The following is a 21,646-nucleotide window of genomic DNA, read 5'->3' on the forward strand; positions in this document are numbered from 1 at the left end:
TCTCTTTGTCAACAATTTATTTTACTAAACAACAACACCTTTTGATATCATTTTTAGCCTAAACCAAACGGTTTCTCAAGGTATCTGTTTAAAGGAACACGGTCCCTGGCCCTTAATATCTTCCTCTGTCGGCTCCAATTTAAATTCTGAGAGAAAGAAAGAAATCAGAGCTCCTCCTTCTGTGCTACAATTCTCTCAGATTTGTTCTTTTGAAGTGGTTTCTTTTTTGGCATCTTCTGGGTTTTTCGCTCTTCCCTTTTCTTTTCTTTCTTTATTTCTTTCTCGCTCATTGTCTGTTCCGGCTTCTGGAAATTTTAAATGGAAAATGAAAGGTCACCTTAGGAAACCTGCTGTCGTCTCAGATATCCAGCTGGGCAAATCTATTCCCTTGCAGGAATTTTCCTTCATCTGTTTCCTCCCAGCTAACCTAACATGACAACTGGAAGAACAAACTGCAGGAGGAACAGGCTCCGGTTCCAGCTACTGGCATTGCAGTAGCTACTGGCATTGGACAGAGCAGGGAGGCTCCCCTTTGTTTTCTAATCCAGGTGAGAAAACTGTCAGCATCACCATCCAGGTGTTCTGGCAAAGCCATCTGAAGCAACCTTACTGTGAGGCTGTGGCTATTTTGGAAAGGCACCTGCAAAACAATCATAGTGGATTCCCTGTTCCAATGTCAGCCATCCAAGCAAAAATAGCTCTTTGAGAAAAGGGTCAAGTAATAGAAGAACAATACAATGACAAAGGGAATCTACACCTTAGCTGCATTCTGAAGAAGAAATCATTCTTACCTTTGTTTTGCCCCACGTTTCATCACCAAATTTCTTTGCATACTTTTCATCGTCAGTGATCAAGAAATTATCAAAAATAGTTCCAGATCTCACCTGCAATTAAGGAACACAATAGTGTGTCTTTATATACATTTGAATCAATACAATTAGCTTTGTATTGCCAATTTTTTCCTCATGCACAGGAGTCTGCTCACTTCAGTCAATGAAGATGGCACAGTAATTAACGTACGAACCAGGAAGAAGTCCAACTGACCTGCCAAAGATCTAGACCAATGACACTGATGTTCTCATAGACAGAAAGGTTTGGGTCTGGCACATGCTCAGGATTCACAATCTGAGGATGGGGCCAGATGCCTTTGTAGTTGGGATTTGGGATTTTCCTGGGCCGCCACTCCCCCTGAAATAAACCAAATGTTCTTGTTATTGGCTGCCCAAATGGCCACCCAATTCCTCAAAGTTCAACTGAAAACCCCAAAAAGTGGTGCCGTACTCTGTAGAGAGGATTCTTGAGTAGAGGAGGTTTCCAGGTGCCCTGTGCTGCATCATCCCAGTCTTTAGGTTTTTCAGCACTATTGTCCACAATGTATTCATCAATATCCCAATCCTATCACAGGGATGAAAAAAATACAGAAAAGAAAGAAAAGCGAAATGAGCCACTCCTGATCAGCAGGTAAAATCCAATGGCTTTATGGGGAAAACAATATATAATATGTTTAGTATTTAGTACAGTAAATAGTTTTAATCAACCTTGCCATATACTACAGTACACGCTCATCCTGTCAGACTCGTGCCATAGTCCAGAAAAGAAGCCCACTCAGAAGTATTGGCTCAAGCATAAATTTATTGTAAGGTTACATTAACAAAATCTGTATGCCGAAAATACATCTCTCACCCCTCTCCTTTACATTCCAAAAAACTAGGGAGGGTCCATTTTGAAGTGTTTGCCATGCCCACATTCCTTCTGCGAGCTCAGTTGCCATTTATCTGACCATAATCTATAGCACTTTCTCCTATCTTCCAAGATCATTCCCATATCCCATTGCCCATCTCATGAATAAATCTCTAATCCTTAGATATTCATTCCAACAGGATACTCAGCTATGGGATTTTCCTGCTTCCTTGCTCACAAATTTTTGTATTCAACGTCTGAGCAGTTTCTAAAAGAATTATACCTAGTTCTTATTTAATAGGCTTTGAAGGATTGAAAAAGTATTCTCTTTGATATAGGGTTACAGCATCCAGCTAGAATTTGATATAGGGTTACAGCATCCAGCTAGAGACTATGAGTTCTAGCCCCCCCACCTTAGACATGAAGCTAGCTTGCTAACTTTGGACTAGTCACTCTTCTTTCTCACCCTAGGAAGAAAAAAGCAAGAGCAAACCACTTCTGAAAAATGTGGTCAAGAAAACACCAGGGACTTTTGTCAGGTAGTTACCAAGAATCATGACCAGCCTGAAGGTGTGTGTATGCACTTCTCCCCATACGTCTGATAATGAAATAATAATGTGTAGGGAGATTCAAGAGAAATGGGCAAGATAAATGCCATGAAATGGATTTAGCAATAATAAATGGAGAAAAATAGAAATATTGTGGCTCCCATCCATTACAGGTATGTAGTATATTGTTTTTATTATGACATTATCACAACGAGAATTGCAAGATTGCAGCAGAATGAAAAAAAGAATAATTAAATATTTAAAGGATCTGACAAAGCAAGTCTCAGAACAAGCCCCTTTCTGAGCTTGGTTTACCTCGTTACCTGGGAAAGGCTGATTGCAAAACTTGGCTCTAGGATGCCTAACTCTTCTGGCTGGCATTATTGCACTGGTAAATGTATAGTAGCAGCGGAAATAACAAAATAATATATCTACTGGGAATCAGTATTGAGCAAATCCTTGGCATCTTGCTGAAAATGTTCTTATTTAGAAAAAAAAAGGAGTCAGCAATCCTAAATATTAATAAAAAGTCAAGAAATGGCCTGTGACAGTAAGGTAACAAAAACCTTGTGAAGAAACTGCTAATGCTGTAATTTTTGTCATTGTGAAATGTGAATAGTAAGTGGGCCTATAGCTCTTGTTTTAGAAAATGTTATTTCATTGAACCCAAGCAAATTCTAGTAAAAATCTTATAGCTGATAAATGAATAATAAAAAGGGCCCATCATTCTCAAAGGAATAATTATAACATGCATTCTCAAAGGAATAATTAAGGGCACAAAGAACTTTAAGGGAAACACTTAAAAGTGTTAGTAATTATGTTTAACAAAATTCTGATAAAAAAAGACTGGATGCATATAAGAAATGGAAAGAAGGGCGGGTCAAGAGCAAACATATAGAACTAGGTAGATACGCAGCGATACTGCCAAGAAACCTAACACTGGGAATGCTCCAAGCAAACTGAGGGAGGAAATAATTCACTGAAACAATGACATGTTCAGGTGAACAAAAGTGAAATATTCATATTTTGTCTCCTCAAAATTCTGTGCCATTTTCTATAAGCATGGCTGGTAAACTATCAAGATTCCTGACCAAGATTAGTAAAAAATTGGTCAGAAAATATCCAGCTACTTTCAATCTGCAGACACCCCTGAATGATGTTCATTTCTTAATGACTACACAGACACTTCCATGTGAGGGTGTTTTTTTTTGGGGTGGGTGGGTGTAACCATATCATGGTGATCTGCTACAGCCATCTTCTAATATGGCTTTTTCAAACTGCCAGCTCTGAAATTCATTGGAGATCTCCTGCCCAATTCCTAACCAGGCCTGGTCCTGCTCAACTTCTGAGGTCAAGGCAGGTTGAGTCCTGCCAGTTGCTGTACCATATCCAGCCAAGTAAAGGTCTCTGATTCTGAAGACAAAATCGGTTCGGCAGCCCATCAAGAGTTAGCAGCTCCATTTGAAGGAAGAGAGCTCTGTTTGTGATCAGGACTTTTACATGTAAGCCACCAGGCAGCAAAAGCAGCTTATAGTGGTCTCTTTGGAGATGACAAGCACTGGCAGATTATACTAGTGCTAGAGAGGTAACCTGTGTTGCAAAAATCGAAGTGGCCACTAGATAATAGAAAAGGTAATTGTTCTCTTAGCTCTCTGCTGCCAGCTAGTAGTAGTTCTGGTCAGTATGCACTGAGGCTGATGGTTGCTCACCTGAGCCTTTTTGCCTGTTGCTTTATTCTGACAGTAAATACCTAGATTCCTCTGTAGGTGACATGCTGGTCCCCATCTCTAGTGAGTTCTACCACATCTGCCTTGATTCTAGCCGTGCCACAGTCTCCAAATATCTTAAGCAAATTTAAATCAGGGTCAGATTACCATAGTTGACCCCTAACACAAAACAGGGATTTTATGATTTACATACAAAACAAGCTCTGAGAAATTCTGAAGAATAGATGTCACAGGAATATAAACATGTTTATAAAGCAAAACAGAAGAACCAGGAAAGTAAATTTGCAATTCCATGTTAATGAGAAAGAAATCAATTTGTTACAGGGAGAGAGAAACCCTAACATACTGCTTAGTAAAAGGTAGGGTAGATTTGCCAATAAAAAAGATCTGCATTTTACAATCAGTTACTAGCTAATCATATTACAAATACTATTTACATAATTTATCTTAATATTAGCAAAGCAAGGGTCAAAATCCTTTTTATATCCCAATAGGCCAACTGGCTAACTGCCCATGAAGAACACTCAGAGGCTGTAGCCAATCCAGAGTGACCAGTGCACAGTCATGGGTGTGTCTTGTGGCATGCATGAGCTATATAGTATTTAGCTTCCAGGTGGAATTTGTGTGTGTGTGTACACACTCACATATTTGTTTTTCATTTTTAATATTACTCACCATCCCAGTCATTTATTATTTATTGGCTATTTAAATACATTCAAGATGTGGTTATCACCCATAGTATAAAACCCATCACAGTAGAGGACCTAGCTATTTGAGAAACCTCATTTCCATTGTTTCTGCCTACCCTGTAACAATGGACAGAGAGTGGGTGTGCTGTGGCTCCCATCTTTAAAGCAGCGCCATCTGATGGGAACTAGGTGACATGCTTTCTCAGCTGCAGTGCCTGTCCCTCTGCAAGAGTATCTCCCAGATGGTTTGAACAGCCCTCACCCTGCTGTCCTTTTAATTAAAGCTGAAGGCCTTCCATAGGCTCTGAAATAGGTAGGGATATATGCCCATCTTGAATGAGATTATTTTAATGGCTGGGATGATTGCTTCCTCGTTATAACTTCCTTGCATTATTACTTTTTGTTTTATAGATAAGATGTGTTTTGCACGCTCATTGTGGTTTGGCATTATAAAGTCTATAAAATTTAATTCTAAATAAATCAATAAGCATAGTTAAAAATTTAAACATAAGTAAAACCTGATTAACAGAACGGTCTTTCACATCTTTCTAAATTACAACAGGAAGGAGGCCAGGCTGCAACTCTGGAAGAAGTACATTGCATAATATGAAAGCAACCACTGAGAGACAGATGACCTAATCAGTGGTGGGATTCAATTTTTTTTTTTTTGCTACCGGTTCTGTGGGTGTGGCTTGATGGGCGTGGCAGGGGAAGGATACTGTAAAATATCCAGTCAGAGGTGGTATTTGCCAGTTCTCCGAACTACTCAAAATTTCTGCTACCGGTTCTCAAGAACTGGTCAGAGCCTGCTGAATACCACCTCTGGACCTAATCTTGTCAGCCAAGTCCCTCCACATCATTGCTGGTGCAGAAGTACCATTTCAGATTTCATGCATCTTCCCTGCAGATATGATGAAGTTGCCCACCAATGGCATATCAGCATCTGCCAATTCTTCTTTTGCATGACCTTCCACAAAGGACAAAACTTATGCTACATGCTTTTCCTACTAGACAAGTTACACACTGGCTTTTCCCATTCACCACTTGTGCACCTTTTTCTATAAAGGAGGAAACCAGAATAGTGGTTTTCCAGGTGCTAAACAAATAAAAGGATGTTAGTGGGTGAGTCTTTTGAGGAGTGGGTGGCCTTTTTTTCCTTAATTCCTCAATCTGCATATTACTTCACCTACCACCTTTCAAGTATATGATCAATTATTAATATAATATACGATATGGTACAATATCAATGTAAATATAAATATCAATGTAAAAAAACCCTGGTGGATGGGATTTTATCAAATTTGCAGTTAACACAGAATTTTTTTTGGGGGGGGAGAGACTTGATCTTGACAGAATGAACACTAACTGAAATCAACAATAATTGGGAGAGACAAATTCAAATGACAGCAATGGTACATACATAGCAAAAGGATGTCAGGATTGTAGATCATCAATCATATCAAAAAGATCTAAGGATTGTTCAGACCTTCACAATCTGAACAAAGGAGTGGTGATGTATAGTTTCTATCTCATGAGAAGTAGTAACTCTGTAGCACTAATCTAAGGTCATTTGGCACACTGAGTCCAGTAGTGGATGCTGTACTTTAAAAATGGAATGGACTTGGTGAAGAACAACAAAAATTTGTCAGCATCTCCCAGGTGGGAACATTGAAAGTACTTTCAGTCTGAGAAGACCTAATGGCATTTTTTAAACCTTAAAAAGGCTATCCCTAAGATGAAAAATGCTTATGTTCTGCTCTCACAAAGCCCTACATTACAAGGGAATGGTGTTTGGTCAAATGTTAGGACAACTATTTTAATCATATGATCCACACATTCTCCTTGTGGCTAGCCATCTGTTGGGGATGCCCTTGCTCTGGATTTTTCACATTGGACAGGGGATTGTCCACTTCCGTCCTAGAGCATCACCTCTGGCTTAGTGTCCTCTGGATCATCAATTTCAGCTTCATCATCCCAATTCTCTGGTTTCTTCACTGCTGGATCATTTATTCTCCTTGGTGGCAAGAAGTCCCAGTCATCTTCTAAAATGCCCGATATTACCATTTTATTATCAATTTTCACTTTATATGTATGATCTGATTTTAAAACCAGTGTATATAGGTGTGTGAATCCATCCACCTAAATAAAATGTGGGAAAAGATAATAATTAGTTTGTTTCAACATCTTCAGTAAAACTAATTTCAGACAGATGGCCATAATAGTGTGCCGCATCACACTTAAATGTGTATTCATACATCTGTTTCCTCCCTGTAAATGTGCATTCTGTTAAGTTTACCATATAGAAGTTTTAAACAAATAGCACCTGCATTGTTTGCTGTACAAAATATCACTTATGTGTGGTTTTGTCTACTAAAGCATATTGCAGTAAAAAAGTATTTTTGAGTCATGCATGACTCCTTAAAATTATATGGACATATGAACATAGTTTTCTTGGCAACAAATTATATTCTTCCATGCCTTTTTTTTCCAATTTCCCAGTTTAGTTTACAAGCTTGGTATTTTCCTATAATAGTTAACAGACATATTTGATCTGACTTTGATGGCTCAAGATCAGAATATTATAGATCACATCTTTTAATTATCATTATTTTTTATACTTACTTTGCAGCGAATTTGTTTCTTAACAGGATAAACTTTGTTCTTATAATTTAAAATGATATGGACTTTCTTAGTATCAGAACCACATATATCAGGCCCTGAAACAGATAATAAAAGTTTGCTTTTTTGTGTTATTTAAAGTACAGAAAATGCCTCAGATTATTTCAGATTGATAAAACCTTTGACTTTCTAAATAATGAAACTTTCTACCTATCTCCAGTAATAACTGCAGATAAAAAGGTAAGAATCACAACTATCAGGATCTTCTGTTTAAAGCCTGTTAGTGCCAATTTTGTTACATGGTTTTAGGCAATTTTATCAAAACCAACTCACCAAACATGATGTAGTAAAGAGACTCCCCACTCATATTATTTTGGTTCAGATTGGAGGGAAATAATTTCACATAACCACCACCACAATCAATTTTCTGTTCGTGCTTTACTGTATACTGAATTACCAATGATTTTCCCTTATTGCTGAATGGTTGAAATCGTGATGAGATGGCATAAAACTTTAAATTTTCACTTGTCTGCAGACCTAGAGTATATGAGAAATCATTTCACACAGACACCAAAATTATAAATAGAATTGCCAAAGTGCTTTGATTTTTATCATAATAATTAGAAAACAATAAAAGCATAACAGCTGTCCCTAGCATGGAGAAGGGAAAGAGCGCACAAATATCACATTTCAGACACTTATATTGGAAATGGAGAATAAATCTTTTTAAACCTTCACGTTCTATGTTATGGTAACACAATATCTTTATCTAGACAACAGTACAAACTGCTGAGCGGGGTGAGACAATGAATAAATGAAGAGAGGAAGGGAGTGGAGGATAGATATTCAAGCAGAATAACAGAGTAAATTGGAAGAGACCTTGGAGTCTTCTAATCCAACTCCCTGCTCAAGCAGGAAACCCTATAACATTTCAGACAATAGAATAGAATAACAGAGTTGGAAGGAACCTTGGAGGTCTTCTAGTCCAACCCCCTGCTTAGACAGGAAACCCTCCACCACTTCAGACAAATGGTTATCCAATCTCTTCTTAAAAACTTCCAGTGTTGGAGCATTCACAACTTCTGGAGGAAAGTTGTTCCACTGATTAATTGTTCTAACCATTGGGAAATTTCTCCTTAGTTCTAGGTTGCTTCTCTCCTTGATGAGTTTCCACCCATTGCTTCTTGTCCTGCCCTCAGGTGCTTTGGAGAATAGCTTGACGCCCTCATCTTTGTGGCAGCCCCTGAGATATTGGAACACTGCTATCGTGTCACCCCTAGTCCTTCTTTTCACCAGACGAGACATACCCAGCTCCAGCAACCGTTCTTTATACTGTATGTTTTAGCCTCCAGTCCCCTAATCATCTTTGTTGCTCTTCTCTGCACTCTTTCTACTCAACATCTTTTTTACACTGTGGTGACCAAAAACTGGATGCAGTATTCCAACTGTGGCCTTACCAAGCAGAGATGGTATTCAGCGGGTTCTGACCAATTCTGGAGAACCGGTAGCGGAAATTTTGAGTAGTTCGGAATACCACCTCTGACTGGCCCTGCCCCCATCTATTCTCTGCCTCCAGCTGGGTCTCCTTTTGTTGCCCCGCACAGGGGAACCGAGCTATAAAGCAGATTAGTGGAGTGGGGTGGGAATGGAGATTTTCCAGTATCTTTTCCCTGCCATGCCCACCAAACCACGTCCACCAAGCCACGCCCACAGAACCAGTAATAACTTTTTTGGGATACCACCACTGTAAATACCAAGGCATTAATAAAGTGGTATTCACCCTTCCTGTGATCCTGATTCTATCTCTCTGTTTATGCAGCCTAGAACTGTGTTGGCTTTTTTGGCAGCTGCAGCACACTGCGGGCTCATATGATCATCCACTAGGACTCCAAGATCCCTCTCATAGTTACTATTATTGAGCAAGGTGATGATTGCCAATCTCTTTAAAAACTTCCAGTGTTGGAGCATCCACAACTTCTGGAGGCAAGTCATTCCAGCTAGGCCCATTTGTGTATATAGGACATGCCCAAGACTGAAATTAGCAGAAATGACCTCTGACTTAGAACCAAGGACAGTTGGGGAAGAAGACAAAAGCATACTCTCATGACTGGCTCTTAGTACTTCTAATCTCAGTGTGAACTTTCAAAAAAATCTTTGAAGGAACAGAAATCATATCCAAATGATGAGCATCCATCTAAATAATTATGAATTTCACATTAACTCCAAACCTTTGTCTGCTTCACGATCGCCATAAAAATGTCCAGCTGTCAACCTAAATTTTCCATAGTTGGATTTATACTGAGAGACCACCCATCTCTCCTTCCATTTTGCTGCTAACAAAAATGAAAATATTTGTCACCAAATGAAACGCCAAATGGTAGTAATAGCAAGCCAGGAACCAGAAACAAAATCAGAGATAAACAAAGCGTACAGTGAATACAGAATACATAACAGGCAGAGGGTTAATGATAGATATAAAAAGTTGAAGTGGATGGATAACACATACATATTATATGATCAAAATGACTACATACATGTAAATATGCACCTATGACCTATCCATGTACATGCAGTCATTGCAAATTTGGACAAAAGTCAGATTAAAATGACAAGCACTCAACAAGTAAAAAACATAAGACATGGAAGTGGAATTCAAGAAGAATGCTGTCAATTTAGACTTTAGATGCTTGTCCTAAAATCAACAGCGACTCTTTTGATGAAAAGAGTTAAAAACAGTTAAAAACAGGCTACAACCACAAAAGATTTTTGGTCATCCACAAGACCACTGTCTTTTGCAGCAAAGTCTTAACATGACTTTCCTGCTGGAAGTGGTTACAACTGCTATAGAGTAGTTGGAAATCACCAACTACTCTGTTGGTGTAAAATCTCTATTCGGTAGAGAGAAGAAAGTCAGCTTTCTGCAGGGATCATATTAAATATTTTAGAAACATTATTACACTATATATGATATTTAGTTCTATAGAGGTCTAAATTGCTCTATTATATATAATATATAATATACACAAGAGAACATAGAAGGGTTGAGCAATGGAGTTTTTGATGCTCTCTGAGATGGCTGTTTGCTTGCTGACATTTCATCACCCAATTAAGTAATATTATCAGTGGGAGTGAGTGTAGAGTTGGTCCCTGTTTATATGTAAAAGCTTGCCTGGTCAGTTTTCGTGGAGGGTGTTGCTTTCTCCTTGATAGTTCCTTGTTTAGGATATTATTTTCTGCTTATTTGCCCAGGGTTGATCTTTATTTATCTGGGTGTTTGCTGCTGAGAGGATATGCTTTGGTCTTTTTGTTTCCTTCATAGCTTTTTTATTGTCTCTTGAATTGTGTGTAAATATGGTTTATTTCTGTATGTCCATTGAAGGCTGATTTGTCTGAATGACCAACTTCTTGGAATTCCTCAGCATTTTTTCATTTAGCTTGGTCTAAGTTGTTCACAATTTCCTAATTGAGTCAATTAAAAAGCTAAAAGGAAAAAAAAAGAGTAGTGTTGAAAGAAATATCCTTCTGGGTTCAGTTCCAAGTGGAGAAAAAGACACTGGAAACATGGAGGCTGCTTGGAAGGTTTTATGGTGGACAGGACCACATGGCCTGGAGCTCCAGAGAAGGGTGATCACATGCTTCAAGGTGAGGAGAGATCAAGAAAAAAGGGTGAGAAGAGAAGGTCCAGAAGGTCTGAGTTGCTGAGTGTGCCTGGGTTTTATACCATCTGTTGGGCCCCACCTTAGTGTTTCCTGTTAAGTATTCTGGCCCAGGCCTTATGGCCCACCCATTAACAAAGGTGGGGGTGAGTTTCTGCTTCTTAAGTTTCTACTCTTTTTAGAGGAAATATTCTGTCTTTTTAATATTTCCTAGGCTATTTCAATTTTCTAGGAGAGGGGTGGGTGCTAACTTCCTACAGTAGAATACATCCTCTGTGGCAGCCAATACCCAGATAAGGTGGGATTAACTCCAAGGCAAACAATCAAGCAGAAAACCACATCCCCATCAAGTGACAGGGAAAGCTACTGTATGTAAACAAGGAGCAAACCCCACACTCACTGCACTGGTGTTACTCAGGTGGATAATGAAATATTTGCAAGCAAACAACCAAGCTCAGAGAGCAGTAAGGACTCCACTGCTGTATCATCCTGAAGATCTAAGTGACAAATAATATTTACACGGTGATTTATTTTTGTTTTATTTTGGGGATTTATCTATATTTTAATTGGTTGACTCTTTAGTGTGAATCAGCAAATCCTTTAATAATAAAAAAATCCCTGCAAAATGGAATATGCAGGAAAGCTTTTTAAATGAATAAAAACCTAGATTGTACTATCTCTGGATGGGGCTGCTGCATATTTGTGTTATTACGTTTATGGGTGGCCAAAGATATTGGTTTACAACCTCTACTTTTTCAAAGATATTGGCTGACAACTTCCACTTCTCCTCAAGGAAATCCAATTTGCTGTGAAATAACTTGAAACTGACACAAGTAAATGTCATCCATCATCATTTATTCCATAGTCAATAAAGTAGCCATGTTTTTGATTACAATTTAACAAATTCTTGAAACAATAGAATGTATGAAAATGGCATGAACATAATTATCGGTAATCCTAACATTTCGTAGCACACTCTTTTGAGCCAATAACTGCAATCAAGATTTTCTGTAGCTCTGAATAATTTATCACATTCTTCTTGAGCTACTTTCCCTAATTGTCTTAGGTCTGATGGGTTTCTCTTCCCAACTGTGAGTTTCAGCTCTTTCCATAATAGTCTATTGGATTCTGATCAGAATTCATAGCAGGCTACTTCAGAACAGTCCAATTCTTGCTTTTCAAATCATTATTGGGCCCTTTTAGATCAGAGCTGTCAAACTGATGGCAGTGGGTCAGATGCATCATGCACTGGCCACACCCACGACCTGGTTTAGTGAAGGGGAAAAAAGTCCCAATACGTCATGTGACACCGCCATGACAATGCAAGCTTCACACCAGTCTTAGATGTACATGTTGTGGGTCATTATCCTGCTGGATGAGCATAACCTATGGCTGAGACAGTTTTCTTCTTTCAATGTGCCTTGAACATATTATACAGTTATAGTGATTGATTGATTGATTGAATGAATGAAGATGGAGCCCCTTCCATAAGGATGGTGGTATTTCTTTAAAAACATTGTCTTTTCTTCTGTAAATATAGAGGTGCTGTGACATACCCAAAAGCTCTAATTTGCTTCATCTGTTCCAAGGAGGTTCTTCTAGAGTGGCTGTGGCTTGTCAACATACATTTTAGCAAACACTAGTCTGGCTTTTTGATGTCACTTTCTTTCAGAAGTGGGGTCTTCCTGGGTCTTCCATGATGGAGCCATTTTCAGTCAAACAGTGACAGAAATCATCCAGGGTTTGTTTTGAAGATGCTCTTCTGTTCAATCTTGTTAACTTTCCTCTTTCAGCCATGCTCCAGGAGATTGGCTAAGGTCCCAGGGATTTCAAATTTTAATTTCTTGATAATATTAACAAGAACGGTTACAGGATCACGAGGCTGTTTAGAGATGGTTTTACAGCCTTTACCATGCTTAACTATTAATGCACTTTCTTCCTTTCCTCCTCAGATAATTCTTAGGTTTTCTAATCTTTATTCACTAAGCTGCACACAATGACACAAAATGACAGAGTGCTTGTCTCTGTTCAAACAGGTTGAATGATTACAAGATGAAAGGCAGCTATGATACTAATGAAAGTAAATAGTTTCCTTGAGATCACTATAGTCCAGGATCTTTTATCTTTTAATGGTACCAGTAATTATGTTCACACCATTTTCATGTAATTATTTACAAGAATATGTGTAGTGATCCATCCAAAGCAAAGTGTCTTTTCTATGGACATACAATAAAGAATGTCATTTACTTGTGTCAGTTTCAACTTGTTTTACTATAAATTGGGATTCTTTGAAAAAAAAAAAATTGGAGGGGTATCAATACTTTTGGCCGTTTCTGTACAACCTGCCTTTCTAGTAACCTTAAGTTTTCTCATTTCACAATGTGAAAGTGTGTCAGATTGGGAAGTAATATCTGATTCTGATCCCATATCACAGAGGAAACACCAACCCCTCTTTGTCCGTGATCTTAATTCTTCCACCTTTTGCACAATATCACATCCATCACATTAAGGTTAACGGTTCTCCGGCCTTTGCAGCCTAGATCCAGTGGCCTCATTTACAGGAGCAGGGTGTTTAAAAAAGCATGTTTATGTAATGGAGAATTTAATGTAAATACTATTTCATCACTGTTTGAACATCTTATCTTTTCATACCAAGCTTTGACTTTTAAGACTATGGCTGAGTTCCTATGGCATACATCAAGGCTGTCAAACTTGTGACCCATGGGCCAGGTGCGTAACACGCTGGCCACACCCACGCCTGGTTTAGCGAAGGGGGAAAAAAGTCACATCACGTCACATGATGCCACCGTGACAACACGAGTTTGACACCCCTGGCATAAGTAGATGGGTCAGCAAAGAGCTAGTATAGGTAATCCTCGACTTACAACAGCTACAACGGCACTGAAAAAAGTGACTTATGACCATTTTTCACACTTAATGACCATTGCAATATCCCTATGGTCATGTGATTTACATTCAGCTGCTTGACAAATATTTATGAGGTTGCAGTGGTCCAGGGTCATGTGATCCTTTTGTAACCTTCTGACAAGCAAGGTCAATGGGGAAGCCAGATTCATTTATCAACTGTCTTAGTAACTTAACAACTGCTGCAAGTCACTCAGCAAATGTGGCAAGAAATGTTGTAGAATGGGGCAAAACTCACGTGACAAATGTCTCACTTAGCAAATTTTGGGTTCAATTGGGATCATAAGTCGAGGACTACCTATATATTCGCACATGTTTAGTGTGGCTATTAACTTTGGTTGGGTGGCCAGAACTCAGGTCCTTTGCTCATTTCTAGTCCAAACGGGCAATCCTTGAAATGGGTTAAGGAATCATTTCGCCCGTGTCACTTGCCGACCTGACCCCGCCCCTTGCCCTGCCCCTGCCGCTGCTGCCACCTCCGTCCAGAAACTGCTCCCGGAAATAGATCGTGCCATGCACTGGCAAAGCTAAAGCCAAAATCAAGGTGAGCGATTCCATCGAAAGACAGCAGAGAACAATTCTTGCTGAGGCAACGGCTGCCGGAGGCCCACTTCCGATTCCGCGCGCATTCAGAAACGTTCCCTCGCCCCTTATTGCTTATTTTCCCACCTTTTTCGTCGGGTGGATGCTCATTGGTTGCAGTTAGACGTCCTTTCTCTGATTGGTCTTCGAGCGCCGCCTGACGGCGCATTGATTATTAGCGCATTGATTCTCACGCGACGTTGATTAGCTATCGGCTTTCAGGCTCCCGGCCAATGAGGGAGCCCTGCTAGGATGGCTCTGGACGAATCAGGATCGAAGATACTGGTATGTGCGGTTGCTAAACAACGGAGCGCTGGGCCGGAGGAGAAGGACGCGATCCTGCGGGGCTATGCGTAGGGGTGGCCAGCAGGATTTTACTCGGGCCGAGGCCCTCCTGGCGGGGAAGCGGGTCGTCGCGAAAGGGAAGCAGGTGATGGTGACGTGGCTGTTTTACCTTAACATCCAGAAATAAGCACACTGTATTTCGGTTCTAAGTCTAAAATCTTAAACTTGATTTGTAGGAGCAAGAAGGGATTGGCAAGAGCCAGAGGACCGCCCGGGCCTCCAGCAGCAGCACTCGCTGCCTTTCCGTGATCCCCACGGACAGTGACCTGAGTAACCTCTCCAGTTCGAAGAGTCCTTACGTGGGAAGGGAAAATGGGGGTTCTGCTGACACCATCCGACTGGCACAGCCTGGCAGCCGGTTCCTCAAGCAGAAGCCACAGAATGTGGAGGTGGACAGCCAGCAGGTGGGGCTGGGTCCTGTCACCAGGGTGGGACGGGGTGCTGACTCCAAGGGGAGATCAAATGCCATCCTCAGAAAGTTGGCGCAAATAGAGAGCAAGATCCAGAGCCGGAAGACTAAACAAAGCATGGAGCAGATACCTGCGATGGACACTGAGCTCTCCTTGAGTGAATCTAGTAAGGATTTTGAATTGAGGACAGGCGGGTTGAAGTTCCTGAAGAAGACTGCTAGGCTGAAGGAGAGTGTCAAGGCTCAAACAAAAAATGTGACTCTTGCAGGCATAACTGGGGATAGCAAGGAAGATGCAGATAGATACGGACAAGAAGTCCCCCCAAAATCCAAAGGACAGGAAGATAAGTTCAAATTCCAACCCAACGGAAAGGTAACTTGAGCTCTTTTTATCTTGATTTGGACTGATAGCTGTTGGTGAAGAGGAACTTGACCCAACTTGCATCGCCATGATTATTTTTCTCAAAGTTGGAACTTGTTGGCAAGTAGTACAGGCCTCCACTTAATTGAGCCCCAAATTTCTGTTGCTAAGTGATAATTTTGTTATGTGAGTCTTGCCCCATTTTATGACTTTTCTTGCCATATTTGTTAAGTAAATCACTACAGTTGTTAAATTAGTAACTTGGTTGTTAAGTGAAACTGGTTTCCCCATTGACTTTGCTTTTCAGAAGTTGCAAAAGCTGAACACATAACCCCAGGACATTGCAACCGTCATAAATGTGAGTCAATGGTTAAGCATCCAAATGTAAATCGCATGACCATGGAGATGCTGCAACGGTCATAAGTGTGAAAGATGGTCATAAGTCACTCTTTTCAGTGCTGTTGTAATTTCAAATGATCACTAAGTGAACTGTTGTAAATTGAGAAATACCTTTATGTGGTTTGTATTTATGAAACCTATGGTCTGACTCATCCATTTCATGGCTGAGGAAACTTTCTCTCCACCTGAGAATTAAATATTTAGATCACTGTAATTTTTTTCTACTGATCATGGAATCCATAGCTTAGATTTCTCTATTTAAAAAGTTTGAACATAATGTTTGGAAAATCCAAAGGCATGGAGCCATTCATTTTTAAAAATCAAATATCAGTAAGGATTAGCTGTGTCAGGTAGGAGCTTTTTGTCCCAGTTGCCTTCAGATACAGATCCTAAGCACACTCATAAATATCTGTCCTTTATAAAATATAAAGAACCTTTATGTTTTTGTTTCATCTGAAAAAACTTCTATTACAAATGAATTATTTTGAAGACATTTATTTTGAAAACATGGAAAATGTTTAGTTCTTTCAATATAACAGAATACCAAAATTAGTAAAATATCCTAATCTTTCTTTCCCTCCCTGCTTGTTTCCCTTCCTTTGCATTCATCCTGATCCAGTTGCTACTAGAGATATCTTCCAGTTCAAGATCTCTGCCTGAAGAAAGTCAAGTGAACAGACTTCTATATCACTCTCCCTATTCACCAAACAGGGATACCAGAGGAAGCCAGCTACCAGAGGTAGCTTCTTGTTCCTCCTCTTCATCTATGAAAGACAGTCCAGATACAATATCCCATAATAGGTGCTCCAGCTACCAAAGGAAATCTCTTTCTGAACAGAGTATCATCCGATCCTTGGATGAGTTGTTCTCAGAGGTGACTGATATACACAATGATATTTCCAGCAACAGTGGTGAGTTAAACAGGTCATTTTGTGATGGCATGCTCTTTGGAAGAAGTAAAAACTTATTGTGGTCCCGAAGTTGCTGAATTATAATTTACTGTATTTGGGTTGGCAAATTTTGGAAGACTACTAAGTTCCCATCTGTGTTTTACTATACAAAAGTAAATAGATCAGTAAACCCATCAGTTGTCCAGAGTCTCTGGAGAAGTAGAACAATTGACCTTTAGGATTATTTCTTTTAGGAAAAGGGCATCTCAAAGTAAAAGATAAGCAATAGTTTTTAAAAAGAATGGGAAATGTTTTTTCTTCAAAGGTTTATCCTTGGAGAAACAGGTACTAGTAGCCCTTTTTTTACATCCATTTGTTCAGCAATTGCTCAGTTATGGTATTGCTGAAAAAATGGACAATGATCAATTTTTGAAGTTCTGTCTGTCACAGCACCTCTGTGGGCGCATGATCACCATCCAGACATTTGTGTGCCTGCTAGGTGATTACAAAGACGATCCAGGGAGCCATGGTAATCACCAACTGAAGCCTTGCTTGCTTTGCTTCCCATAAGTAAAGTCCATGGGTTAAGTTCCCCTGAATTTTCTACACATGTACCATGCCATGGTGGTGCAGTGGTTAGAAAGCAGTACTGCAGGCTACTTCTGCTGACTGCGGCTGACTGCAGTTTGGCAGTTCAAGTCTCACTGGCTCAAGGTTGATTTAGCCTTCCATGCTTCCGAGGTTGGTAATAGGATCCAGATTGTTGGGGCAATATGCTGACTCTGTAAACTACTTAAGAGAGGGCTGTAAAGCTCTGAAACAGTATATAAGTGCTATTGCTATACCCGCCATGGAAAAGCCTTCTTGCATTTGCAATGTTGTACTTTCCACCCCATGGCCTTCCTGTGCTTACATGGTACTATAGCACCTCCCTTAACCTGTGTGTAGCCTACACCTGAGCTCCCCCAGCACCCCACTCCCTCCCATGCTCCTTACTTGGATTCCCAGGGTTACAGTGGCAAGCAGGACTGCTTGGATTGTCACTAAATGATCTGATCATATAACACCACACTTTACAACCCTATCATTTATCGATGGCAATCCCAGTCCCCTCATAATCTGAGAACTAGCTGTATTACAGAGTTATGAAAACAACATGACTTTTATGCAATATATTTTCTGGCATTTCCAGTAACATTTCCAGATCTGTATTTAGTTATCAGAAAACTAAATTATTAGCATTGCAGTTTAACCTTATGCATGTTTTGGCCTTGGTCTTTCCTCCCATTTTTGAGCTGTGACTCACAAAGCCTAGCTATACAGATTCTTCAGCAGAAAAAAAGCAAATGTTGAAATGTTTTTTGTGGAAATCATGACCAAATTGGCCAGATACCAACAAATAAATAACTTGGCTTCTCATAAGATAAGATGTGAGTTCTATCACTAGATTACCCTAAGTGATATTTCTTGTTGCTGTAGATTTCAGAGTGAATATTTTGAGCCTGGATGAACTGGAACCCTACCAGAAAACAGAATTAAAAGAAGAGGTAAAGCAACTCTTGTGTTTTGAATAGGAACTAATCTATGCATCAATATTGGTCTGTGTCATCCTAGAGCCTTTATTAAGGAAGCAAAGATTCAGGACTGTTGGGTCATAATTGCTTTCTGCTAATGCTATCAGAGAAAAGCAGTTATTCTGACTAGCGTGTGAGGATGGTGGAATCTGTAACATCTGTTCATTTGTTCCAAGATAAATATTGCAAGGAAATGTGTTTTTTGCTTGCTTAGCTTCTATTTTCTGCTGCAGTCTTGATTCATGCTAACAGAAAAAAAAATATTTCTCAGGTAATACAAGCAGTTGAGAAGTCAGACAAGAACTTAGGAGGAACAGTTCTGTATCCTGCTAATCCTCAAAGCCTCTTTAAAACCTCAGCAGTGTCCTTGGAGGAAAAAGAAAATCTGGAAGAAACTGATATATCTGAGCAGCTAAGCAGCAGTTCTGCTGGATATTCCCCCTGCAAGGAGGAAAGCCTCAACAATACTGAGTATTCTGAAGACTTTGAGCCCTCATCATTTTCTGCCACACCTAAGAAAACAGGAGGAAAATCGTCTTGTGAAAAATCAGATGATCTTTTGGATGCTTCAGTTCATTCCATCCAATCTAATTTATCTTCTCCCTGTTGCCCTTCTGTGGCACTCAAGGACACCAAAGCCATAAAGAAGATAGAGGTGAAAGAAGCAGCTGTTCAGACCGGTTTCTTTTCACTTGCTTATAGGTTACAATGTAAGTCAGTCAACATGCAGTGGATTTAGATGCAGATGGTTTTTAGAAATGGTGCAGTGGCCTCAGTCCCTTTGCCATAAAGTGTCGTCTTTTCCCTGCCCCATAGATGATGTTCCTGCTGTTGTTGGCCATGCAGTACAGCAAAGCTCTGCTGAAGCTCCGAGTATTAGCAGCCATAAATTGAACATGGAAGCCATAGAAGGTAATACCTCTCCATACCCCTTTACAGAGAGGCACCTCCTTATGGAACAAAACGGTCACCGTTCTTCCTGATTGGCCAGTGTCATTTAACTAATTTGTAACGTAAATGAACTTCATTTAAAAAACCCTCATCTGTCAACCTGGTGCATTCTGCCACCCTAATTATACCTGAAATCCTCTTTAAGAGAAGGTAGCAGGAACTGAGCCAATGCATGCAAAGTCTGAACTGCATTGAGACACATTTCCTCCCTAAGGGGTGATCCCATCTGTAAAGATTGTCAAAAGCAAAAACACCTTAGATTTGAAGCATATCTACGATCAAACTGCTTTTATGCTTATATCTTTTTGCCTTCTGCAGCTCTGTCGATGTACAATCCATCTATCTCTGCTTTGAATAACATGTTAAAACAAAACTTGCTGCTTATTCAGCAGTCCATAGAGATCAATCGACATCTTCATGCCTCCTTTGTGGCATCGCTGGAAGAGGAGGAATACCGCTATCACACCTTGGAAGAAGCCAAAATGGTAATTTTTGCAATCCCTAGATTATGTGCACTTAAAAAACACCCACTTTGCAGCTTTTCAACAGCTTAGAGGGCTGTAAAGCATTATAAAGCGGTATATGTCTAAGTGCTATTGCTATTTTCAAAGATAAATTTATTGTTTTATTCTTGCATTCTGAATCTGACATTAAAGATCCAGAAATGGAGTCTTAAATAAAAATGTAAATGCTGCAGATACTTAAAGAGTCTGCCACTATCATCTATTCTTGAGAGCTAAAGATTTGTGTATCCCACATATTATACTTAGGACATGCACGGGAAATGTTTTATATATTAAAGAGATGCCTCTTTAACAGTGCCTATCATTTCGGTGAATTAACAGTTGCCGCATCAGTCATAAAACAAAACCTCTATTTTGGCTTTTGAGAATCGCTGACAGGCCAAGCTTCAGTAACAATAGCTGCAATTTTTAAATGATAAATTTCAGCTTATAAACAAATTTTAAACAACTGAAAGCTTTTTAAATCCATTCTTTCTTTTCCGTAGTTACTTCCAATGTCTTTTTTGGTTTGGTTAAAAATAAAACTATGTTTGGGTATATAACAAAACAAAAAATAAAGGAAAAGGGTATGTGTGTTAAATTGTTCCAAACAATTTAATATTAACAAAAAATGTTCATTTTTTACATTGCATTTGTAGTCTCCATATTCCAGTGTTCATTAATATGTAGCAACTAAGGCTGCTGCTTCAATCAAATGTAGTTTAAAGTTTGCTTTTATTTTATACAAACCATCTGTATTATTTAAAAAAATGTAGGGAGAGTTATGTTCATGCACAATGCCACTTAAATGTAGTCTGCTTAATGGTGGTGAGTGAGTTGTGTGTAGGAAGCCCAAGCTAGTGTTGAGGATCAGGATAAAAATTCTGGTTCTAGTAATGGACTAGATGAGGTCTGACATTTTCTTAATAGGTGGTTTGTTTAGGTCAATGTTTCTCAACCCCAGCAACTGTAAGATGTGTGGACTTAAACTCTCAGAATTCCTGAGCCAGCATGAAGTCTGAGGCTGAAAAACAACTGATCTAAACATTTATTTAGTTCTGAAAGAGGTTTTGAAAAATAAAGTGTTCACCTCAATGTATATTTTTAGATTAGGGATTGGCAACCCATGGTGGCAATATGGGATCTCCCCATTATCCCATTTGCCATCTCCGGAAAGAGGGAGGTTAACCAGTTTTGCCCTACACCAGTTGCAGCCAAATAAATGAAACCAAACCATACCAGCCATGGGGACAGGTGTCCTGTGTACTAGCACATAGTACTTCTAACAGTTTAAGATAATTACAGGACTGCTGGAATATAGAACTTGGTTTCAGGCTGTACCTTGATAATTCCTTGCCTTGATTACCGCAATACATTATGCATGTGTCTGCCCCTGAGGTAATTTGGAACTTTCTTAGTACAATAGAGACTAACTGAAATTAGGCTGTTGTAGTTTCATATTGAATTATTTTTACATGATATTCATTGGGTCAAAAATTAATTTCTGGTTCCAATTCAATGTGCTGGTGTCCTGTAGGAACAATGGTAATATCCCCAAATTTCTTAGCCAAACTTATCTTCTAAGAATGAGTTGGGATAAATGACTGACCTGAAGCTTTCGAATGTACTATCCAGCAAGGCACTTTTGACACACATCTTTCCAGTGCAAAGGCATTTTGTTACACTTATTTTTTTTAAAAAAAATACTGATATTAATAATTTATAGAATAATTTATAGAACGAGAATGTTATTGATAGTTTCCCATTATGTTGTTATAACTTTAGATC

The 21,646-nt window shown here is 39.4% G+C and overlaps 2 protein-coding genes across 9 annotated transcripts in view; one reads left to right on the forward strand and one right to left on the reverse strand.

Moving 5' to 3' along the window:
- CALR3 (calreticulin 3) lies at positions 1-14,642 on the reverse strand. 5 transcript variants are annotated; one of them, XM_087952521.1, is made up of 9 exons: positions 14,514-14,636; positions 9,492-9,596; positions 7,597-7,800; positions 7,267-7,361; positions 6,574-6,783; positions 1,282-1,395; positions 1,045-1,188; positions 792-884; positions 1-305 (listed from the first exon to the last, which is right to left on the reverse strand). In XM_087952521.1, the coding sequence occupies exons 1-9, from the start codon at positions 14,593-14,595 to the stop codon at positions 165-167; spliced, it is 1,188 nt and encodes a 395-aa protein (XP_087808647.1). In that variant the 5' UTR covers positions 14,596-14,636; the 3' UTR covers positions 1-164. The 5 variants fall into 5 exon arrangements, with proteins under 5 accessions (XP_087808647.1, XP_087808648.1, XP_087808645.1 ...); XM_087952522.1 differs by having other exon boundaries at positions 9,492-9,593; positions 14,514-14,633; XM_087952519.1 differs by lacking the exon at positions 1-305 and adding an exon at positions 327-640.
- C1H19orf44 (chromosome 1 C19orf44 homolog) overlaps positions 14,576-21,646 on the forward strand; it is a 7,709-nt gene continuing 638 nt past the window's right edge. Inside the window, exons 1-8 of one of the 4 annotated variants that reach the window (XM_087952518.1) lie at positions 14,576-14,711; positions 14,948-15,347; positions 15,450-15,553; positions 16,560-16,851; positions 18,310-18,377; positions 18,676-19,114; positions 19,221-19,316; positions 19,674-19,840. In XM_087952518.1, the coding sequence (XP_087808644.1) occupies positions 14,679-14,711; positions 14,948-15,347; positions 15,450-15,553; positions 16,560-16,851; positions 18,310-18,377; positions 18,676-19,114; positions 19,221-19,316; positions 19,674-19,840 (1,599 nt within the window). In that variant the 5' untranslated portion in view covers positions 14,576-14,678. Of the gene's footprint in view, positions 14,857-14,947; positions 15,554-16,559; positions 16,852-18,309; positions 18,378-18,675; positions 19,115-19,220; positions 19,317-19,673; positions 19,841-21,646 lie in introns of all 4 variants that reach the window. The other 3 variants (XM_087952517.1, XM_026670922.2, XM_026670921.2) reach the window with 3 other exon arrangements.

The sequence above is a fragment of the Notechis scutatus genome, chromosome 1 (assembly GCF_049901735.1).
Source record: "Notechis scutatus isolate UNSWTSFEM ecotype Mainland chromosome 1, rNotScu1.2, whole genome shotgun sequence".
Lineage (NCBI taxonomy): Eukaryota > Metazoa > Chordata > Lepidosauria > Squamata > Elapidae > Notechis > Notechis scutatus.